General features: G+C 49.1%; 1 protein-coding gene across 1 annotated transcript in view; it reads right to left on the reverse strand.

Moving 5' to 3' along the window:
• Positions 1-538: 538 nt before the first annotated feature.
• The window catches only part of LOC144674610 (docking protein 4-like), a 154,303-nt gene continuing 129,136 nt past the window's right edge, over positions 539-25,705 (reverse strand). Inside the window, exon 8 of the mRNA XM_078535881.1 lies at positions 539-1,165. Within this exon, the coding sequence (XP_078392007.1) occupies positions 1,056-1,165 (110 nt within the window). The 3' untranslated portion in view covers positions 539-1,055. The remainder of the gene's footprint in view (positions 1,166-25,705) is intronic.

Consider the following 25,705-nt stretch of genomic DNA (forward strand, 5'->3'; position numbering starts at 1 on the left):
TAGACTGCCCAGCAAACCCTTTCCAGCCCTGCATGTCCACCCCTGCACGTCCACCCCTGCACATGAGTGAGTGAGTGAGCTGGTCCTTGGTCAGGTACTGAGCTGCACTCAGCACTCTGTATCAGCTGTAGTGTGGAATGGGAGTAAGCAGGTTCAGTGAAGCTGTTACTCTAAGAGGTTGTTTCAGTGAGACTCCGTTCGATGTGTCCTGGTCCAAGGTACAGGTGTTAATCCTGCACTGCTACTTGGGCAGGCGCTGTGAGAACCCATAAACTCACTAGTCTTGCTCACTATAGGCTGGTCCTTTCAAATTTGGCCAGCCAGGATCTCTGAGGAACACTTAACAAACATGGGATTAAAGCAGCAACTGGACCCATCAACCCACATGTATCCATTTCACACACTATTTAGACTGTGGCTGCTGAGACGCCAAAGAAGGAACAGGAACAAGTCAGCACTGGTTTCATTTCAGGCTGTCTAGAGGAGGTCCAAAGCTGAAAGGAGCCTGTGATCCAATAAAAGCACAAACAGCCCTTCTGAGAATGAAATTAGTAACTATGATAAAGTGACTTTGATTGGATTCCAGCATGAGAAGGACATTTGCAACCTTGCTTTGGAAGGATTCCTGGTGTCAACCTGCCCTGTGTACAGACACCAAGAATGTTTTCACAATCAAAGTTCTCCAGCAATGCACATACTGGAAACGAAGCCAGCACCTATTCTCCTGAGTTAAGTTGCTGAGTGACTGTAAACTGAGGCCCTCTCAGGCCTGCTCCCAGTGCCATGTTCTCGATTGCTCTTGGGTTCAGTACGCCCCCTAAACTGAGTGCAGCATATGTCCAGAGCTTTCTTCAATACCTTCCAAAGGCTTTGAAAATTTTCTTCCAGTCCCAGTCCTCTCCCAGTGCTGCCAGATGCTTTGGGCAGTGGTTCTAAGTCATGTTCCTAGTTTGTGCACAGTAGTGAGAGGCTGAAAGTGCTTTGTCCCAATCTCCTGTTGGCCCTTACTGCAGGTATGCCCAGCTATGTCCAGAGGCAGGCTCTGACAAGATCGCTCACTGAGCAGGGAAATGTGGAGAAAGTCTGCAGTCGCTGCTTAAAGGACTTGCTTGTCCAGGGAAGGAGTCTGAGTCTTCTGCTACTTGGCCTGCACAGTACAACTCTGCTGGGAAACAAAGATAACTCATTCATTTCCTGTTGGAAATCATGTAGAAATCACAAAACTCATTCCTGAAACTAAATACTATAATGCATCAGAATGGGCAATATCAACACCTGACCATCAGAGAATTACAATTTGTCTGTGTCTGTCTCTCTCTCTCCCTCTCCATCTTTCATATCATCACTACATCTCCCCCTGAATCATTCAAGCAGAAAGAACAGGGGGGCATTTAGCCCCTTGCAACTGTGAAAGAGCAAACCTATTAGTCCCACTTCCTTGCATAATTCTCAATAGACCTGAAAAGTTGTCATTTTCAATTAATTACTCAGTTGCTGTTCAACCAGCTGCCAGCACCCTTTTAGGTTTTGAATTTCAGAACATCCAAATTCACTGTTCAAAAACAAATCCTCCCATTATCACCACATGTAAGTTTGCCAATTATCTCATTGCTTTGCCACAGCTAAACTTCTCTAACCTCCATCTTCTCCATCTCTCAATTTCAAACATTGTGTCTCTGTCCCATCAAACACTCCCAAGTCAGGTACAGCATGGGGTTAGATAGAGTAAAGCTCACTCTACACTGTCCCCATCAAACACTTCCAGGGCAGGGATAGCAAAGGGTTAGATACAGGGTAAAGCTCCCTCTACACTGTCCCCAGAAAACACTCCCAGGACTGGTACAGCACAGGGTTAGATACAGGGTAATGCACCCTCTACACTGTCCCCAGCAAACACTCCCAGGACAGCCACATCACAGGGTTAGAAACAGAGTAAATATCCCTCTGCATTGTCCCCATCAAACTCTCCCAGGACAGGTACAGAATGGGGGAGATATTGAGTAAAGCTCCCTCTACACTGTCCCCATCTAACAGTCCGAGGACAGTTAAAGCACGGGGTTAGATACAGAATAAAGCTCCCTCTACAGTGTACCCATCAAACACTCCCAAGACCAGCACAGGATTGGGTTAGATACAGAGTAAATCTCCCTCTACACTGTCCCCGGTAAACACCACCAGGACAGGTAGAGAAAGGGGTCGGATACAGAGTAAATCTCCATCTACACTGTCCCCAGCAAACACTCACAGGACAAGTACAGCACGGGGTTAGATACAAAGTAAAACTCCCTCTACACTGTCCCCATCAAACACTCACAGGACAGGCACAGCACGGGGTAAGATACAGAGTAAATCTCCCTCTACACTGTCCCCATCAAAAACTCCCAGGAGAGGTACAGCACGGGGTTAGATAAAGAGTAATGCTACCTCTGCACTGTCCATATCAAACACTCCCACGACAGGCACAGCACGGGGTTAGGTACAGAGTAAATGTCACTCTACAAGGTCCCCAGCAAACAATCCCAGGAATGGTACAGCATCGGGTGAGATAGAGAGTAAAGCTCCCTCGACACTGTCCACATCAAACACTCCCAGGACAGGTATAGCAGGGTATTAAATACAGAATAAAGCTCCCTCTACACTGTCCCCATCAAACACTCCCAGGAGAGCTACAGCACGGGGTTAGAACAGAGTAAAGATCCATCGCAATGTACCCATCAAACAATCTCAGCCAGGAACAGCACGGGGTTAGATACTGAGTAAAGCTCCCTCTAAACTATCCCAATCAAACACTCCCTGGACAGGCACATCACAGGGTTAGATACAGAGTGAAGCACCCTCTGCACCGTCCCTATGAAAGGCTCCCAGGACAGGTACAGCACGGGGTTAGATGCAGTCTAAAACTCCCTCGACACTGTCATCATCAAACGCTTCCCAGGACAGGTACAGCACGGGGTTTCATATACCTTAAAACTCCCTCTACACTGTCCCCATCAAAAACTCCCAAAACAGGTACAGCACGGAGTTAGATAAATAGTAATGCTCTCACTGCACTGTCGCCATCAAACACTCCCAGGACAGTTAAAGCACTGGGTTAGATACAGAATAAAGCTAACTCTACACTGTCCCCATCAAACACTCCCAGGAGAGGTACAGCACGAGGTTAGATACAGAGTAAAGCTCAATCTGCACTGTACCCATCAAACACTCCCAACACAGACACAGGATGGGGGTAGATAAAGAGTAAATTTGCCTCCAGACTGTCCCCGGTAAAAACTGCCAGGGCAGGTACAGCACGGGGTTAGATACATATTAAATCTCCATATGCACTATCCCCGGTAAACCCTCCCTGGACAGGTGCGGCAAGGGGTCGGATACAGAGTAAATCTCCCTCTACACAATCCCCAGCAAACACTCCCAGGACAGGTACAGCACGGGGTTAAATACAGAGCAAAGGTCGCTCTAAACTGTACCCTTCAAAAACTCCCAGGACAGGCACAGGATGGGGGTAGATAAAGAGTAAAACTCCCTCTACACTGTGCCCAGCAAACACTCCCAGGACAGGTACAGCACGGGGTTAGAAGCAGAGTAAAGCTCCCTCTACACTGTCCCAATCAAACACTCCCAGGACAGGCACAGCACGGGGTTAGGTACAGAGTAAAGCTCCCTCTAGACTATCCCCAACAAACACTCCCATGACAAGTAAAGCACTGGGTTAGATAAAGATTAATGCTCCCTCTGCACGGACCCCATCAAACACTTCTAGGACAGCCACATCACAGGGTTAGTAACAGAGTAAATATCCCCCTGCACTGTCCCAATCAAACTCTCCCAGGACAGGTACAGAATGGGGGAGATATTGAGTAAAGCTCCCTCTACACTGTCCCCATCTAACAATCCGAGGACAGTTAAAGCACGGGGTTAGATACAGAATAAAGCTTCCTCTACAGTGTACCCATCAAACACTCCCAGGACAGGCACAGCACGGGGTTAGATACAGAGTAAATCTCCCTTTACACTGTCCCCGGTAAACACCACCAGGACAGATACAGCAAGAGGTCGGATACAGAGTAAATCACCATCTACACTGTCCCCAGCAAACACTCACAGGACAAGTACAGCACGGGGTTAGATACAAAGTAAAACTCCCTCTACACTGTCCCCAGCAAACACTCCCAGGACAGGAACAGCACGGAGTTAGGTACAGAGGAAATGTCACTATACAAGGTCCCCAGCAAACAATCCCAGGAAAGGTACAGCACGGGGTGAGATATAGAGTAATGGTCCCACTGCACTGTCCCCATCAAAACCTCCCAGGAGAGGTACAGCACGGGGTTAGATAAAGGGTAATGCTCCCTCTGCACTGTCCCCATCAAACACTCCCAAGACAGGCACAGCACGGGGTTAGGTACAGAGTGAATGTCACTCTACAAGGTCCCCAGCAAACAATCCCAGGAAAGGTACAGCATCGGGTGAGATAGAGAGTAATGGTCCCTCTGCACTGTCCCCATCAAACCCTCCCAGGAGAGCTACAGCACGGGGTTATGTACAGAGTAAAGATCCCTCGCAATGTCCCCATCAAACACTGTCTGCCAGGAACAGCACGGGGTTAGATACTGAGTAAAGCTCCTTCTAATCTATCCCAATCAAACACTCCCTGGACAGGCACATCACGGGGTTAGATACAGAGTAATTCTCCCTCTACACTGTCCCCATCAAACACTCCCAGGACAGGAACAGCATGGGGTTAGATACAGAGTGAATGTCACTCTACAAGGCCCCCAGCAAACAATCCCAGGAAAGGTACAGCACAGGGTGAGATATAGAGTAATGGTCCCTCTGCACTGTCCCCATCAAACACTCCCGGGAGAGCAACAGCACGGAGTTAGATATTGAGTAAAGGTCCCTCTAGACTATCCCCATCAACACTCCCAGGACAGGCACATCACTAGGTTAGATACACAGTAAAGTTCCCTTTACACTGTCCCCATGAAAGGCTCCCAGGACATGTAGAGCTCGGTGTTGGATACACAGTAAAGCACCCTCCACACTCTTACCATCAAACACTCCCAGGTCAGGGACAGCACGGGGTTAGGTACGGAGTAAAGTTCCCTTGACACTGTCCCCATCAAACATTCCCAGGACAGGCACATCACAGGGTTAGATACAGAGTAAATCTCCCTCTACACTGTCCCCATCAAACACTCCCAGGACAGGTAAAGCACGGTGTTAGATACAGAATAAATCTCACACTACACCGTCCCCATTAAACACTCCCAGGGCAGGTACAGCACGTGGTTAGATACAGAGTAAATCTTCCTCTTCACTGTCCCCAGCAAACACTCCCAGGGCAGGAACAGTACAGGGTTAGATACAGAGTAATGCTCCCTATGCAGTGACGCCATCAAACACTCCCAGGACCGGTACAGCACGGGGTGGCATACAGAGTAAAGCTCCCTCCACACTGTCCCCATCAAAAACTCCCAGGAGAGGTACGGCACGGGTTTAGATAAATAGTAATGCTCCCTCTGCACTGTCCCCATCAAACACTCCCAGGACAGGTACAGCACGGGGTACATATTGAGTAAAGCTCCGTCTACACTGTCCCCATCAAACACTCCCAGGAGTGGTACAGCACGGGGTTAGATAAAGAGTAATGCTCCCTCCGCATTTTCCCCATCAAACATTCCCAGGATCGGCACAGCACGGGGTTAGATACAGAGTAAAGCTCCTCTACATTGTCCCCATCAAACACTCCCAGGAGGGGTACAGCACGGGGTTAGATACTGAGTAAAACTCCCTCTAGACTATCCCCAACAAACACTACAAGGGCAGGTACAGCACAGGGTTAGATACAGAGTAAAGCTCCCTCTACACTGTCCCCATCAAACTCTCCCATGACAGGTAAAGCACTGGGTTAGATAAAGATTAATGCTCCCTCTGCATGGACCCCATCAAACACTCCCATGACAGGTGCAGCACAGGGTAAGATACAGAGTAACTCTACTTCGACACTGCCCCCATCAAACACTCCCAGGACAGCCACATCACAGGGTTAGAAACAGAGTAAATATCCCTCTATATTGTACCCAGCAAACACTCCCAGGACAGGTACAGCACGGCATTAGATACAGAGTAAAGCTCCCTCTACACTGTCCCCATGAAAGGCTCCCAGCACAGGTACAGCATGGGGTTAGATGCTGACTAAATCTCCATCGACACTGTCCCAATCAAACGCACCCAGGACAGGTACAGCAAGGGGTTGCATACAGAGTAAAACTCCCTCTACACTGTCCACATCAAAAACTCCCAAAATAGGTACAGCACGGGGTTAGATAAATAGTAATGCTCCCACTGCACTGTCCCCATCAAACACTCCCAGGAAGGTACAGAGTGGCGTTAGATACAGAGTAAAGCTCCCTCTATACTTTCCACATTAAACACTCCCAGGACAGGTACAGCACAGGGTTAGAAACAGAGTAAAGCTCCCTCTACACTGTCCCCATCAAACCCTCCCAGGAGAGCTACAGCACGGGGTTATGTACAGAGTAAAGATCCCTCGCAATGTCCCCATCAAACACTGTCTGCCAGGAACAGCATGGGGTTAGATACTGAGTAAAGCTCCTTCTAATCTATCCCAATCAAACACTCCCTGGATAGGCACATCACGGGGTTAGATACAGAGTAATTCTCCCTCTACACTGTCCCCATCAAACACTCCCAGGACAGGAACAGCACGGGGTTAGGTACAGAGTGAATGTCACTCTACAAGGCCCCCAGCAAACAATCCCAGGAAAGGTACAGCACAGGGTGAGATATAGAGTAATGGTCCCTCTGCACTGTCCCCATCAAACACTCCCGGGAGAGCAACAGCACGGAGTTAGATATTGAGTAAAGGTCCCTCTAGACTATCCCCATCAACGCTCCCAGGACAGGCACATCACGGGGTTAGATACACAGTAAAGCTCCCTCTACGCTGTCCCCATGGAAGGCTCCCAGGACATGTAGAGCTCGGTGTTGGATATACAGTAAAGCACCCTCCACACTCTTACCATCAAACACTACCAGGTCAGGGACAGCACGGGGTTAGGTACAGAGTAAAGTTCCCTTGACACTGTCCCCATCAAACATTCCCAGGACAGGCACATCACAGGGTTAGATACAGAGTAAATCTCACACTACACTGTCCCCATTAAACACTCCCAGGGCAGGTACAGCACGTGGTTAGATACAGAGTAAATCTTCCTCTTCACTGTCCCCAGCAAACACTCCCAGTGCAGGGTTAGATACAGAGTAATGCTCCCTCTGCAGTGACGCCATCAAACACTCCCAGGATCGGTACAGCACGGGGTTAGATAAAGAGTAATGCTCCCTCCGCATTTTCCCCATCAAACATTCCCAGGATCGGCACAGCACGGGGTTAGGTACAGAGTAAAGCTCCTCTACATTGTCCCCATCAAACACTCCCAGAAGGGGTACAGCACGGGGTTAGATACTGAGTAAAACTCCCTCTAGATTATCCCCAACAAACACTACAAGGGCAGGTACAGCACAGGGTTAGATACAGAGTAAAGCTCCCTCTACACTGTCCCCGTCAAACTCTCCCATGACAGGTAAAGTACTGGATTAGATAAAGATTAATGCTCCCTCTGCATGGACCCCATCAAACACTCCCATGACAGGTGCAGCACAGGGTAAGATACAGAGTAACTCTACTTCGACACTGCCCCCATCAAACACTCCCAGGACAGCCACATCACAGGGTTAGAAACAGAGTAAATATCCCTCTACATTGTACCCAGCAAACACTCCCAGGCCAGGAATAGCACAGGGTTAGATACTGAGTAAAGCTCCTTCTGATCTATCCCAATCAAACACTCCCTGGACAGGCACAGCACAGGGTTAGATACAGAGCAATTCTCCCTTTACACTGTCCCCAGCAAACACTCACAGGACAAGTACAGCACGGGGTTAGATACAATGTAAAAGTCCCTCTACACTGTCCCCAACAAACATGCCCAGGACAGGTACAGCACGGGGTTAGATAAATAGTAATGCTCCCTCTGCACTGTGCCTAACAAACACTCCCAGGGCAGGTACAGCACAGGGTAAGAAACAGAGCGAATCTCCCTCCACGCTGTCCCCAGCAAACACTCGCAGGACAGGCACAGCACAGGTTAAGATAAAGAGTAAAGCTCCCTCGACACTGTCCCCATCAAAGACTCCGAGGACAGGTACAGTACAGTTTATAATACAGAATGAAGCCCCCTCTACACTCTCCCCATCAAACAGTCTCAGGAAAGTTACAGCACGGGGTTAGATACAGAGTTAATCTCCCTCTACACTGTCCCCACCAAACACTCACAGGACAGGTAAAGCACGGTTTTAGATACAGAGTAAATCTCACACTACACTGTCCCCATTAAACACTCCCAGGGCAGGTACAGCACGGGGTTAGATACAGAGTAAAGCTCCCTCTGCGCTGTCCAGATCAAACTCTCCCATGACAGGTAAAGCACTGGGTAAAATAGAGATTTATGTTCCCACTGCATGGACCCCATCAAACACTCCCATGATAGGTGCAGCACAGAGTAAGATACAGAGTAAAGCTCCCTCTACACTGTCCCCATCAATCACTCCCAGCACAGGCACAGCCCGGGGTTAGATACAGAGTAAAGCTCCCTCTAAACTGTCCCCGGTAAACACCACCAGGACAGGTACAGCAAAGGGTCGGATATAGAGTAAATCTCCCTCTCCACTGTCCCCATCAAACACTCCCAGGACAGGAACAGCACGGGGTTAGGTACAGAGTAAATGTCAATCTACAAGGTCCCCAGCAAACAATCCTAGGAAATGTACAGCACAGGGTGAGATATAGAGTACTGGTCCCACTGCACTGTCCCCATCAAAAACTCCCAGGAGAGGTACAGCACGGGGTTAGATAAAGAGTAATGCTCCCTCTGCACTGTCCCCATCAAACACTCCCAGGACAGGCACAGCACAGGGTTAGGTACAGATTAAATGTCATTCTACATAGTCCCCAGCAAATATTCCCAGGAAAGGTACAGCATCGGGTGAGATAAAGAGTCATGGTCCCTCTGCACTGTCCCCATCAAACCCTCCCAGGACAGCTACAGCATGGGGTTATATACAGAGTTAAGATCCCTCGCAATGTCCCCATCAAACACTCCCAGTTAGGTACAGCACGTGGATAGATACTGAGTAAAGCTCCCGCTAGACTATCCCCAACACCACCAGGACAGGTACAGCACAGGGTTTGATACAGAGTAAAGCTCCCTCTACACTGTCCCCATGAAAGGCTCCCAGCACAGGTACAGCACGGTGTTAGATGCAGACTAAATCTCCATCGACACTGGCCCTATCAAACGCACCCAGGACAGGTACAGCAAGGGGTTGAATACAGAATAAAGCTCCCTCTACACTGTCCACATCAAAAACTCCCAAAACAGGTACAGCACGGGATTAGATAAATAGTAATGCTCCCACTGCACTGTCCCCATCAAACACTCCCAGCACAGGTACAGCACGGGCTTAGATACAGAGTAAAGCTCCCTCTATACTTTCCACATTAAACACTCCCAGGACAGATATGGCACGGGGTTAGATGCAGAGTAAAGCTCACTCTACATTGTCCCCATCAAACACTCCCAAAAGAGCTACAGCACGGGGTTAGATACAGAGTAAAGATCCCTCGCAATGTCCCTATCAAACAATCTCAGCCAGGAACAGCACGGGGTTAGAAACTGAGTAAAGCTCCCTCTACACTATGCCAATTAAACACTCCCTGGACAGGCACAACACGGGGTTAAATACAGAGTAATTCTCCCTCTACACTGTCCCCAGCAAACACTCCCAGGACAGGTACAGCACGGGGTACATATTTAGTAAAGCTCCATCTACACTGACCCATCAAACACTCCCAGGACAGTTAAAGCATGGGGTTTGATACAGAAAAAAGCTAACTCTACACTCTCCCCATCAAACATTCCCAGGACACACACAGCATGGGGTTAGATACAGAGTAAAGCTCCCTTTACACTGTACCCATCAAACACTCGCAGGAAAGGCACAGCACGGGGTTAGATACAGAGTATAGATCCCTTGCAATGTCCTCATCAAACACTCCCTGCCAGGAACAGCACGGGGTTAGATACAGAGTAAATCTCCCTCTGCACTTTCCCCACCAAACAGTCCCAGGACATGTAAAGCACGGTGTTAGATACAGAGTAAACCTCACACTACACTGTCCCCATCCAAAGCTCGCAAAACAGTTACAGCACAGGGTTAGATAAATAGTAATGCTCCCTCTGCACTGTCCCCATCAAACACTCCCAGGACAGGCATATCACAGGGTTAGATACAGAGTAAATCTCCCTCTACACTGTCCCAATCAAACACTCCCAGGAAAGGTACAGAACGGAGTTAGATACACAATAAAACTCCTTCTACAATGTCCCAAGAAAACACTGGCAGGAAAGGCACAGCACGGGGTTAGATAGAGAGTAAATCTCCCTCTACAATTTCCCCACCAAAACAGTCCCAGGACATGTAAAGCACAGTGTTAGATACAGAGTAAACCTCACACCACACTGTCCCCATTAAACACTCCCAGGGCAGGTAAAGCACGGGGTTAGATACAGAGTAAAGCTCCCTCTGCGCTGTCCCCACCCAAAACTCGCAAAACAGCTACAGCACAGGGTTAGATAAATAGTAATGCTCCCTCTGCACTGTCCCCATCAAACACTCCCAGGACAGGCATATCACAGGGTTAGATACAGAGTAAATCTCCCTCTACACTGTCCCAATCAAATACTCCCAGGACATGTACAACACAGGGTTAGATTGAGAGTAAATCTCCCACTGCACTGTCCCGATCCAACACTCCCAGGACAGGTACAGCACGGGGTTGCATACAGGGTAAAGCTCCCTCGACACTGTCCCCAACAATCATTCCCAGGAGAAGTACGGCACAGGGGTAGATAAAGAGTAAATCTCCCTCTACACTGTCTCCATCAAACACTCCCATGGCATGTACAGCATGGTGTTAGATACAGAGTAAATCGCCCTCTACACTGTCCCCATTAAACACTCCCAGGATAGGTACAGCACGGTGTTAGATACAGAGTAAAGCTCCCTCTACACTGTCCCCATCAAACATTCCCAGGACAGGCACAGAACGGGGTTAGATACAGAGTAAATCTCCCTCTACACTGCACCCATCAAACACTCCCAAGACAGACACAGGATGGGGTTAGATAAAGAGTAAATTTCACTCTAGACTGGCCCCGGTAAACACTCCCAGGGCAGGTACAGCATGGGGTTAGGTACAGAGTAAATCTCCCTCTACACTGTCCCTATCTAACACTCCCAGGAGAGCTACAGCACGGTGTTAGATACAGAGTAAAGGTCCCTCTACACTGTCCCCAACAAACACTCCCAGGACAGGCACAGCACGGGGCTAGATACAAATTAAATCTCCCTCTACACGATCCCCTGCAAACACTCAGGGGAAAAGTACAGCACGGGGTTAGATGCAGAGTAAAGCGCCCTCTACACTGTGCCCGGCAAACACTCCCAGGAGAGCTACAGCACGGGGTTAGATACAGAGTAAATATCCCTCACAATGTCCCCATCAAACACTCCGAGCCAGGAACAGCACAGGGTTAGATACAGAGTAAATCTCCCTCTACACTGTCCCCATCAAACACTCCGAGGACATGTACGGCACAGTTTTTAATACAGAATGAAGCTCCCTCTACACTATCCCCATCAAACATTCCCAGGAAAGGTACAGCACGGGGTTAGATACCGACTAAATCTCCTCTACACTGTCCCAAGCAAACACTCCCAGGAAAGGCACAGCACGGGGTTAGATACAGAGTAAATCTCCCTCTACAATTTCCCCACCAAACAGTCCCAGGACATGTAAAGCACAGTGTTAGATACAGAATAAACCTCACACCACACTGTCCCCATTAAACACTCCCAGGGCAGGTAAAGCACGGGGTTAGATACAGAGTAAAGCTCCCTCTGCGCTGTCCCCACCCAAAACTCGCAAAACAGCTACAGCACAGGGTAAGATAAATAGTAATGCTCCCTCTGCACCGTCCCCATCAAACATTCCCAGGACAGGCATATCACAGGGTTAGATACAGAGTAAATCTCCCACTGCACTGTCCCGATCCAACACTCCCAGGACAGGTACAGCACGGGGTTGCATACAGGGTGAAGCTTCCTCGACACTGTCCCCAACAATCATTCCCAGGAGAAGTACGGCACAGGGGTAGATAAAGAGTAAATCTCCCTCTACACTGTCTCCATCAAACACTCCCATGGCATGTACAGCATGGGGTTAGATACAGAGTAAATCGCCCTTTACACTGTCCCCATTAAACACACTCAGTGTAGGTACAGAACAAAAACAGAATTACCTGAAAAACTCAGCAGGTCTGGCAGCATCGGTGGAGAAGAAAAGAATCGACGCTTCGGGTGCAGCACAGGGTAAGATACAGAGTAATGCTCCTTCTACACTGTCCCCATCAAACACTCCCAGGACAGGTACAGCACAGGGTTAGATACAGAGTAACTCTCCCTCTATACTGTCCCCAGCAAACGCTCCCAGGACAGGTACAGAACGGGGGTAGATATGAAGTAAAACTCCTTCGACAATGTCCCCAGCAAACACTCACAGGAAAGGCACAGCACGGGGTTAGATACAGAGTAAATCTCCCTCTACACTGTCCCCATCAAAGAGTCCCAGGACAGATACTGCACGGTTTTTAATACAGAATGAAGCTCACTCTGCACTATCCCCATCAAACACTCCCAGGACAAGTACAGAACGGGGTTAGATACAAAGTAAATCTCCTTCTACAATGTCCTAAGCAAACACTCCCAAAAGAGCTACAGCACGGGGTTAGATACAGAGTAAAGATCCCTCGCAATGTCCCCAACAAACACTCCCAGCCAGGAACATCACGGGAATGGATACTGAGTAAAGCTCCCTCTAAACTATCCCAGTCAAACACTCCCTGGACAGGCAAAGCACGGGGTTAGATACAAAGTAAAGATCCCTCGCAATGTCCCAATTAAACACTTACAGTCAGGTACAGCACGGGGTTAGATACTGAGTAAAACTCCATCTAGACTATCCCCATCAACACCCCCAGGACAGGCACATCACAGGGTTAGATACAGAGTAAAGCTCACTCCACACTGTCCCCATGAAAGGCTCCCAGGACAGGTACAGCACGGGCTTAGATGCAGACTAAATCTCCCTCTACACTGTCCCCATCAAACAATCCCAGGAGGGGTACAGCACGGGGTTAGATACAGAGTAAAGCTCCCTCTACACTGTCCCCATCAAACACTCCCAGGACAGGTACAGCACGGTGTTAGATAATGAGTAAAGCTCCCTCTACACTGTGCCCATCAAACATTCCCAGGACAGGCATAGCACGGGGTTAGATACAGAGTAAATCTCCCTCTACACTGCACCCATCAAACACTCCCAAGACAGACACAGGATGGGGTTAGATAAAGAGTAAATTTCCCTCTAGACTGGCCCCGGTAAACACTCCCAGGGCAGGTACAGCATGGGGTTAGTTACAGAGTAAATCTCCCTCTACACTGTCCCTATCAAACACTCCCAGGACAGGTACAGCACAGTGTTAGATACAGAGTAAAGGTCCCTCTACACTGTCCCCAACAAACACTCCCAGGACAGGCATAGCACGGGGTTAGATAGAGAGTAAAGCGCCCTCTACACTGTGCCCGCCAAACACTCCCAGTAGAGCTACAGCACGGGGTTAGATACAGAGTATAGATCCCTCGCAATGTCCCCATCAAACACTCCCAGCCAGGAACAGCACGGGGTTAGATACAGAGTAAATCTCCCTCTACACTGTCCCCATCAAACACTCCGAGGACAGGTACAGCACGGGGTTAGATAAAGAGTAAATCTCCCTCTACAATTTCCCCACCAAAACAGTCCCAGGACATGTAAAGCACAGTGTTAGATACAGAGTAAACCTCACACTACACTGTCCCCATTAAACACTCCCAGGGCAGGTAAAGCACGGGGTTAGATACAGAGTAAAGCTCCCTCTGCGCTGTCCCCACCCAAAACTCGCAAAACAGCTACAGCACAGGGTTAGATAAATAGTAATGCTCCCTCTGCACTGTCCCCATCAAACACTCCCAGGACAGGCATATCACAGGGTTAGATACAGAGTAAATCTCCCTCTACACTGTCCCAATCAAATACTCCCAGGACATATACAACACAGGGTTAGATTGAGAGTAAATCTCCCACTGCACTGTCCCGATCCAACACTCCCAGGACAGGTACAGCACGGGGTTGCATACAGGGTAAAGCTTCCTCGACACTGTCCCCAACAATCATTCCCAGGAGAAGTACGGCACAGGGGTAGATACAGAGTAAATCGCCCTCTACACTGTCCCCATTAAACACACTCAGTGTAGGTACAGAACAAAAACAGAATTACCTGAAAAACTCAGCAGGTCTGGCAGCATCGGCGGAGAAGAAAAGAATCGACGCTTCGGGTCCAGCACAGGGTTAGATACAGAGTAAATCTCCCTCTACACTATCCCCAGCATCACTCCCAGGACAGATACAGAATGGGGATAGATACAAGGTAAATCTCCTTCTACAATATCCCCAGCAAACACTCCCAGGACAGGTCCGGCACAGGGTTAGATGCAGAGTGAAGCTCCCTGTAATCTGTCCCCGGTAAACACTCCCAGGGCAGGTAGAGCATGGGGGTAGATAAAGAGTAAATCTCCCTCCACACTGTCCCCATCAAACACTACCAGGCAGGCACAGCACGGGGTTAGATACGGAGTAAAGCTCCCTCTAAACTATCCCAATCAAACACGCCATGGACAGGCACAGCACGGGGTTAGATACAGAGTAATACTCATTGTACACTGTCCCCAGCAAACACTCCCAGGAGAGCTACAGCATGGGGTTAGATACAGAGTATAGATCCCTCGCAATGTCCCCATCAAACACTCCCAGGACAGGCACAGCACAGGTTAAGATACAGAGTACAGCTCCCACTACTCTACCCCTAGCAAACACTCCCAGGACAGGTACAGCACGGGGTTAGATACAGAGTAAAGCTCCCTGTACAATGTCCACATCAAACACTCAAGGACAGGCACAGCACGGTGTTAAATACAGAATGAAGCTCCCTCTAAACTCTCCCTATCAAACACTCCCAGGACAGTTACAGCACGGTTTAAGATAAAGAGTAAATCACCCTCTACACTGTCCCCATCAAACGCTCACAGGATAGGTCCAGCACGGTGTTAGATACAGAGTAAAGCTCCTACTACACTGTCCCCAGCAAACACTCCCAGGGCAGGTACAGCACGACGTTAGATCCGGAGTAATGCTCCCTTTGAATGTCCTCATCAAACACTCCCAGGACAGGTACAGCACGGGGTTAGATACAGATTAAAGCTCCCACTACACTGTCCCAATAAACACACCCAGGACTGGCACTTCACAGGGATAGATACAGAGTAAATCTCCCTCTAAACTGTCCCCTTCAAACACTCCCAAGACAGGCACAGCACGGGGTTATGTACAGTGTAAATGTCACTCTAGACTTTCTCCAGCAAACAATCCCAGGACAGGTACAGCACAGGGTGAGATACAGATTTATGGCCCCTCTGCACTGTGCCTATCAAACACTCCTAGGACAGCTACAGCACGGGATTTGATATAGAGTAAAGCTCCCTCTACACTATCCTCATCGAACACTCCCAGGACAGTCGCATCACGGGGTTAGATACAGAGTAAATCTCCCTCTACACTGTCTTCAGCAAACACGCACAGGACAAGTACAGCACGGAGGTAGAAACATGGTAAAGCTCCCTCTACAATGTCCCCATCAAACACTCCCAGGACAGGAATATCACGGGTTTAGGTACAGATTAAATCTCCCTCTATACTCGCCCCATCAAACACTCCCAGGACAGTTACAGCACAGGGTTAGATATAGAGCAAATCTCCCTCTACACTGTCCCTGGCAACCACTCCCAGGACAAGTACAGTACGGGATTAGATACAGTGTAAAGCTCCCTCTACACTGTCCCCATCAAACACACTCTGGACAGGCACAGCACGGGGTTAGAAAAAGCATAAATCTCCGTCTAAACTGTCGCCAGCAACCACTCCCAGGACAAGTACAGAATGGGATTAGATACAGAGTAAAGCTCCCTCTACATTGTCCCCAGCAAACACTCACAGGACAGGTATAACACGGGGTTAGATACAGAGTAAAGATCCCTCTTCAATTTCCCCATCAAACACTCCCAGGAATAGTACAGCACGGGGTTAGATACAGAGAAATCACCCTCTACACTGTCCCAAGCAAACACTCCCAGGGGAAGTACAGCATGGGGCTAGATACAGAGTAAAGCTCCCTCTACACTGTCCCCATCAAACAGTCCCGGGCAGGCACAGCAGGGGTTTAGATACAGAGTAAATTTCCCTCTACACTGTCCCCAGCAATTACTCCCAGAACAGGTACAGCACGGGGTTAGATATAGAGAAATCTCCCTCTACACTATCCCAAGCAAATACTCCCAAGAGAGTTAGAGCACGGCGTTAGATACAGAGTAAATCTCCCTCTACACTGCCCCCATCGAACACTCCCAGGACAAGTACAGCACGGGGTTAGATTCAGAGAAATCTCCCTCTACACTGTCCCAAGCAAATACTCTCAAGACAGGTAAAGCACGGGGTTAGATACGGAGTAATGGTCCCTCTGCACTGTCCCCATCAAACAGTCCCAGGACAGGTGCAGTACTGGGTTAGATACAGAGTAAATCTCCCTCTATACTGTCCGCATCAAACACTCCCAGGACAGGTACAGTACGGGGTTAGATACAGAGAAATCTCCCTCTACACTGTCGCAAGCAAATACTCCCAAGAAAGGTACAGCACGGGGTTAGCTACAGAGTAATTGTCCCTCTACACAATCCCCTTCAAACACTCCCAGGACAGTCATATCACGGGGTTAGATGCAGAGTAAATCTCCCTCTATACTGTACCCAGAAAACACTCAGAGGACAGGTACAGCACGGGGTTAGATGCAGAGTAAAGCTCTGTCCCCATCAAACACTCCCAGGACAGATACAGCATGAGGTTAGACAGAGTAAATCTCCCAGTGCACTGTCCACATCAAACAATCACAGGAGAGGAACAGCACGGTGTTAGATGCAGGGTAATGCTTCCTCTACACTGCCCCCATTAAACAGTCCCAGGACAGGTACAGCACAGGTTTAGATATAGAGTAAAACTCCTTCTACACTGTCCCCATCAAACACTCCCAGGACAAATACAGCACAGGGTTGATACAGAGAAATCTTCCTCTACACTCTCCCAAGCAAATACTCCCAAGACAGGTACAGCACGGGGTTAGATACAGAGTAAAAATCCCTCTACACTGCCCCCATCGAACACTCCCAGCACAATACAGCACGGGCTTAGATATAGAGAAATCTCCCCCGACACTATCCCAAGAAAATAGTCCCAAGACAGCTGGAGCACGGGGTTAGATACAGAGTAAATCTCCCTTTACGCTGTCCCAAGCAACTACGCTCAAGATAGGTGAAGCACGGGGTTAGATACAGAGTAATGGTCCCTCTGCACTGTCCCCATCCAACACCCCCCAGGAAAGGTACAGTACGGGGTTAGATGCAGAGTAAAGCTCCCTCTACACTGTCCGTATCAAACACTCCCAGGACAGGTACAGTACGGGGTTAGATACAGAGTAAACCTCCCTCTACACTGTCCGCATCAAACACTCCCAGGACAGGTACAGCACGGGGTTAGATGCAGAGTAAAGCTGCCTCTACACTGTCCCCATCAAACACTCCCAGGACAGGTAGAGCACAGGGTTAGATACAGGTTAAATATCCCTCTACACTGCCCCCGTCAAACACACCCAGGACAGGTAACGCACGGGGTTAGATATAGAGTAATGGTCCCTCTACACAATCCACTTCAAACACTCCCAGGACAGGTACAGCACGGGGTTAGATGCAGAGTAAAGCTCCCTCTACACTGTCCCCATCAAACACTCCCATGACAGGTAGAGCACGGGGTTAGATACAGGGTAAATCTCCCTCTACACTGTCCCCATCAAACACACCCAGGACAGGAACAGCAGTGTTAGATACAGGGTAATGCGTCCTCTACTCTGCCCCCATCAAACAGTCCCAGGACAGGTACAGCACAGGTTTAGAGATAGAGTAAAGCTCCCTCTACGCTGCCCATACTGAACACTCCCATGACAGGTACAGTATGGGGTTAGATACAGAGTAAGCCTCTCTCTACACTGCCTGCATCAAACACTCCCAGGACAGGTACCTCACAGGGTGAGATACGGAGTAATGGTCCCTCCACAAAATCCACTTCAAACACTCCCAGGGCAGGGATAGCACAGGTTTAGATATACAGTAAAGCTCTCTCTACACTGCCCTCATCGAACACTCCCAGGAACAGTACAGCACGGGGTTGATACAGATAAATCTCCCTCTGCACTCTCCCAAGCAAATACTCCCAAGACAGGTAGAGCACGGGTTTAAGATACAGGGTAGTGGTCCCTCTGCACTGGCCCAATCAAACACTCCCAGGAGAGGTACAGCACGGGGTTAGATGCAGAGTAAAGCTCCCTCTACACTGTCCCCATCAAACACTCCCAGGATAGGTACAGCCCTGTGTTAGCTACAGGGTAATGCTTCCTCTACACTGCCCCCATCAAACAGTCCCAGGACAGGTACAGCAAAGGTTTAGATAGAGAGCAAAGCTCCCTCTACATTGTCCCCATCAAACACTCCCAGGACAGGCAAAGCACTGCGTTAGATACAGAGTAAATCTCCCTCTACACTGTCCACATCAAACACTCGCAGGGCAGTTACAGCACGGGGTTAGATACAGAGTAAAGCTCCATCTACACTGTCCATCAAACACTCCCAGGACAGGCACAGCACGGGATAAGATACAGAGTAAAACTCCATCTACACTGTCCCTGTCAAACACCAACAGGACAGGCACAGCACTTGGTTAGATACAGAGTAAAGCTCCCTCTACACTGTCTGCATCAAACACTCCCTGGACAGGCAAAGCACTGGGTTAGATACAGAGTAAAGCTCCCTCTACACTGTCTGTATCAAACACTCCCAGGACAGGTACAGCACGGGGTTAGATACAGAGTAAAGCTCCATCTACATTATCTGCATCAAACACACCCAGGAAAGGGAGAGCACGGGGTTAGATACAGAGTTAAGCTCCCTCTACACTGGCCCCATCAAACACTCCCAGCACAGGTACAGCACGGGCTTAGATACAGAGTAAAGCTTCCTCTACACTGTCCGCATCAAACACTCCCAGGACAGGTACAGCACGGGGTTAGATGCAGAGTAAAGCTCCCTCTGCACTGTCCCCATCAAACACTCCCAGGATAGGTACAGCCCTGTGTTAGCTACAGGGTAATGCTTCCTCTACACTGCCCCCATCAAACAGTCCCAGGACAGGTACAGCAAAGGTTTAGATAGAGAGCAAAGCTCCCTCTACATTGTCCCCATCAAACACTCCCTGGACAGGCAAAGCACTGGGTTAGATACAGAGTAAGTCTCCCTCCACATTGTCCCCAGCAAACACTACCAGGCAGGCACAGCACAGGGTCAGATAGAGAGTCAATCTCCATCTACACTGTCCCCATCAAACACGCCCAGGTGAGGTACAGCACGGGGTTCCATACAGTGTAAAGCTCCATTTACATTTTCCCATCAAACACTCCCAGGACAGGTACAGCACAGGATTAGATACAGAGTAATGCTCGCCCTACACTGTCCGCATCAAACACTCCCAGGACAGGTACAGGATGGGGTTAGATTAAGAGCAAATCTCACTTTACACTCCTCCCGTCAAACAGTCCCAGGCAGGTACAGCAAAGGTTTAGATATAGAGGAAAGCGCCCTCTGCACTGCCGCCGTCAAACACTCCCAGGAGAAATAGAGCACAGGGTTAGATACAGAGAAATCTCCCTCTACACTGCCCCAAGCAAATACTCCCAAGACTGGTACAGCACGGGGTTCAATACAAAGCAATGGCCCCCCTGCACTGTCCCCATCAAACACTTCCAGGACAGGTACAGCATGAGGTTAGATACAGAGTAAATCTCCCACTGCACTGTCCACATCAAACACTCACAGGACAGGTACAGCATGAGGTTAAATATAGAGTAAATCTCCGTCCACGCTGTCCCCAACAAACGCTCCCAGGGCAGGTACAGCACGGTGTTATATACAGAATAAAGCTCCCTCTATACTGTCCCCATCAAACACTCCCAGGGCAGGTAAAGCACGGGGTTAGATAAAGAGTAAAGCTCTCTCTACACTGTTCACAGCAAACACTCCCAGGACAGGTACAGCATGAGCTTAGATACAGAGTAATTCTGCCACTGCTCAGTCCCAAGCAATCTCTCCCATGGTAGGTACAGCACGGGGCTAGACACAGAGTAAAACTCCCTCTAAACTGTCCCCATCAATCACTGCCAGGGGAGATACAGCATGGGGTTAGATACAGAGTAATGCTCCCTCTACAATGTTCCCATCAAACATTCACAGGACAGGTACAGCACGGCGTTAGATACAGATTAATGATCCCTCTACACTGTCCCCATCAAACACTCTCAAGGCAGGTACAGCATGGGGTGAGATGCAGAGTAAAGCTCCCTCTACACTGTCCCCATCAAACACTCCCAGTCAGGTACAGCACGGTGTTAGATACTGATGAAAGCTCCCTCTACACTATCCCCATCAAACACTCCCAGGACAGTCATAACATGGGGTTAGATACAGCGTAAAGCTCCCTCTACACTGTCCCCATCAAACACTCCCAGGACAGGTAGAGCACGGGGTTAGATACAGGGTAAATCTCCCTCTACACTGTCCCCATCAAACAGTCCCAGGACAGGTACAGCACAGGTTTAGATATAGAGTAAAGCTCCCTCTACACTGCCCCCATCGATCACTGCCAGGACAGGTACAGTATGGGGTTAGATACAGAGTAAACCTCTCTCTACACTGTCCGCATCAAACACTCCCAGGACAGGTGCAACACGGGGTTAGATACAGGGTAAATCTCCCTCTACACTGTCCCCATCAAACACTCCCAGGACAGGAACAGCAGTGTTAGATACAGGGTAATGTGTCCTCTACACTGCCCCCATCAAACAGTCCCAGGACAGGTACCGCACGGGGTTAGATACAGAGTAATGGTCCCTCAACACAATCCACTTCAAACACTCCCAGGACATTCATATCACGGGGTTAGATGCAGAGTAAAGCTCCCTCTACACTGTCCCCATCAAACACTCCCAGGATAGATAGAGCACGGGGTTAGATACAGGGTAAATCTCCCTCTACACTGTCACAATCAAACACTCCCAGGACAGGAACAGCACAGTGTTAGATACAGGGTAATGCGTCCTCTACACTGCCCCCATCAAACAGTCCCAGGACAGGTACAGCACAGGTTTAGAGATAGAGTAAAGCTCCCTCTACACTGCCCCCATCGAACACTCCCATGACAGGTACAGTATGGGGTTAGATATAGAGTAAAGCTCCCTCTACACTGTCCGCATCAAACACTCCCAGGACAGGTAAAGCACGGTGTTAGATGCAGAGTAAAGCTCCCTCTGCACTGTCCACATCAAACACTCCCTGGACAGGTACAACATGAGGTTAGATACAGAGTAAATCTCGCTCTACACTGTCCAAATCAAACACTCGCAGGGCAGGTACAGCACGGGGTTAGATACAGAGTAAAGCTCCATCTACACTGTCCGCATCAAACACTCCCAGCACAGGTACAGCACGGGCTTAGATACAGAGTAAAGCTCCCTTTACACTGTCCGCATCAAACACTCCCAGGATAGGTACAGCCCTGTGTTAGCTACAGGGTAATGCTTCCTCTACACTGCCCCCATCAAGCAGTCCCAGGACAGGTACAGCAAAGGTTTAGATAGAGAGCAAAGCTCCCTCTACATTGTCCCCATCAAACACTCCCTGGACAGGCAAAGCACTGGGTTAGATACAGAGTAAAGCTCCCTCTACACTGTCTGTATCAAACACTCTCAGGACAGGTACAGCACGGGGTTAGATACAGAGCAAAGCTCCATCTACATTCTGTGCATCAAACACACCCAGGAAAGGGAGAGCACGGGGTTAGATACAGAGTAAAGCTCCCTCTACACTGTTCGCATCAAACACTCCCAGCACAGGTACAGCACGGGCTTAGATACAGAGTAAAGCTCCCTCTACACTGTCCGCATCAAACACTCCCAGGACATGTACAGCACGGGGTTAGATGCAGGGTAAAGCTCCTTCTACACTGCCCCCATCAAACACTCACAGGACAGGTACAGGACGGGGTTAGATACAGAGCAAATCTCACTTTACACTCCTCCCGTCAAACAGTCCCAGGCAGGTACAGCAAAGGTTTAGATATAGAGGAAAGCGCCCTCTGCACTGCCCCCATCAAACACTCCCAGGAGAAATAGAGCACAGGGTTAGATACAGAGAAATCTCCCTCTACACTGCCCCAAGTAAATACTCCCAAGACTGGTACAGCACGGGGTTCAATACAAAGCAATGGCCCCCCTGCACTGTCCCCATCAAACACTTCCAGGACAGGTACAGCATGAGGTTAGATACAGAGTAAATCTCCCACTGCACTGTCCACATCAAACACTCACAGGACAGGTACAGCATGAGGTTAGATATAGAGTAAATCTCCGTCCACACTTTCCGCAGCAATCACTCCCATGGCAGGTACAGCACAGGGTTAGATACAGAGTAAATCTCCCTCTACACTGTCCACATCAAACACTCCCAGGACAGGTACAGCATGAGGTTAGATACAGAGTAAATCTCCCTCTACACTGTCCACATCAAACACTCACAGGACAGGTACAGCATGAGCTTAGATATAGAGTAAATCTCTGTCTGCACTGTCCCCATCAAAAACTCCCAGGACAGGCACAGCACGGGGTTAGATACAGAGTAAAGCTCCATCTACACTGTCCATCAAACACTCCCAGGACAGGTACAGCACGGGATGAGATACAGAGTAAAACTCCATCTACATTGTCCCTGTCAAACACTCACAGGACAGGCACAGCACTTGGTTAGATACAGAGTAAAGCTCCCTCTATACTGTCCCCATCAAACAATCCCACGACAGGCACAGCACGGGGTAAGATACAGAGTAAATCTCCCTCTCCACTGTCCCAATCAAACACTCCCAGGGCAGGAACAGCACGGGTTTAGATACAGAGTAAATCTCCATCTACACTTTCCCCAGCAATCACTCCCATGGCAGGTACAGCACAGGGTTAGATACAGAGTAAATCTCCCTCTACACTGTCCACATCAAACACTCCCAGGACAGGTACAGCATGAGGTTAGATAAAGAGTAAATCTCCCTCTACACTGTCCACATCTAACACTCACTGGACAGGTACAGCACGGGGTTAGATGCAGAGTTAAGCTCCCTCTGCACTGTCCCAAGCAAATACACACAAGACACGCATATCACGGGGTTAGATACAGATTAAATCTCCCTCTACACTGTTCCCATCAAACAATCCCAAGACAGGTACAGCACAGGTTTAGATATAGAGCAAAGCTCCCTCTCCACTGCCCCCATCGAACACTCCCAGGACAGGCACAGCACGGGGTTAGATACAGAGTAAAACTCCCTCTACACTGTCCCCAGCAAATACTCCCAGGACAAGCACAGCACGGGGTTAGATACAGAGTCAATCTCAGTCTACACTGTCACCATCAAACACTCCCAGGACAGCTACCACCAGGGGAGATACAGCATGGGCTTAGATATAGAGTAATGGTCCCTCCACAATGTTCCCATCAAACAGTCCCTGGACCGGCACAGCACGGGTTTTGATACAGAGTAAATCTCCCTCTACACTGTCCCCGGTAAACACTCCCAGGACAGGTACAGCACGGTGTAGATACAGGGTAATGCTTCCTCTACACTGCCCCCATCGAACACTCCCAGGACAGTACAGCACTGGGTTAGATACAGAGAAATCTGCCTCTACACTGTCCCCATCATACACTCCCAGGACAGGTACAGTACAGGGTTAGATACAGAGTAAAGCTCCCTCTACATCGTCCGCATCAAACAGTCCCAGCACAGGCACAGCACGGATTCTGATAAAGAGTAAATCTCCCTCTACACTGTTCCCAGCAATCACTCCCAGCACAGGCAAAGCACAGGTCTGATACAAAGTCAATCTCCGTCTACACTGTCCCCAGCAAACGTTCCCAGGGCAGGTACATCACGGGGTTAGATAGAGAGTAGAGATCCCTCTGCAATGTCCCTATCAAACACTCCCGGTCAGGTACAGCATGGTATTAGATGCTGAGTAAATCTCCCTCTACACTTTCCCCAGCAATCACTCCCATGGCAGGTACAGCATTGGGTTTAGATGCAGAGTAAATCTCCCTCTACACTGTCCCCATCAAACACTCCCAGGACGGCACAGCACGGGGTCTGATACAAAGTAAATCTCCGTCTACACTGTTCCCAGCAAACACTCCCAGGGCCGGCACAGCACGGGGTCTGATACAAAGTCAATCTCCGTCTACACTGTTCCCAGCAAACACTCCCAGGGCAGGTACAGCACGGGGTTAGATACAGAGTAAATCTCGCTCTACACTGTCCCCATTAAATACTCCCAGGACAGTTACAGCACGGGGTTAGATACAGAGTAAATCTCCCTCTACACTGTCCACATCAAAAACTCCCAGGGCAGTTACAGCATGGGGTTTGAAACAGAGTAAAGCTCCCTCTACACTGTCCCCATCAAACACTCACAGGACAGGTACAGCAAGGGGTAAGATACAAAGTAAAGCTCCCTCTGCACTGTCCCCATCAAACACTCTCAGGGCAGGTACAGCATGGGGTTAGATACAGAGTAAAGCTCCCTCTACACTATCCCCATCAAACACTCCCAGGACAGTCAAATCACGGGGTTAGATACAGAGTAAATCTCGCTCTACACTGTCCCCATTAAATACTCCCAGGACAGTTACAGCACGAGATTAAATACAGAGTAAATCTCCCTCTACACTGTCCCCATTAAACACTCCCAGGACAGGTACAGCATGGTGTTAGATACAGAGTAAATCTCCCTCTACACTGTCCCCATCAAACATTCGGAGGACAGATACAGCATGGGTATTGATACAGAGTAAATCTCCCTCTACACTTTCCCCAGCAATCACTCCCAAGGCAGGTACAGCATGGGGTTTAGATACAGAGTAAATCTCCCTCTACATTGTCCCCATCAAACACTACCAGGCCGGCACAGCACGCGGTCTGATACAAAGTCAATCTCCGTCTACACTATCCCCATCAAACACTCCCAGGACAGTCACATCACGGGGTTAAATACAGAGTAAATCTCCCTCTACACTGTCCCCATTAAACACTCCCTGGACAGGTACAGCATGAGCTTAGATATAGAGTAAATCTCTGTCTGCACTGTCCCCATCAAACAGTCCCAGCACAGGCACAGCACGGATTCTGATAAAGAGTAAATCTCCCTCTACACTG

This window comes from Cetorhinus maximus, unplaced genomic scaffold (assembly GCF_964194155.1).
Source record: "Cetorhinus maximus unplaced genomic scaffold, sCetMax3.hap1.1 HAP1_SCAFFOLD_726, whole genome shotgun sequence".
Lineage (NCBI taxonomy): Eukaryota > Metazoa > Chordata > Chondrichthyes > Lamniformes > Cetorhinidae > Cetorhinus > Cetorhinus maximus.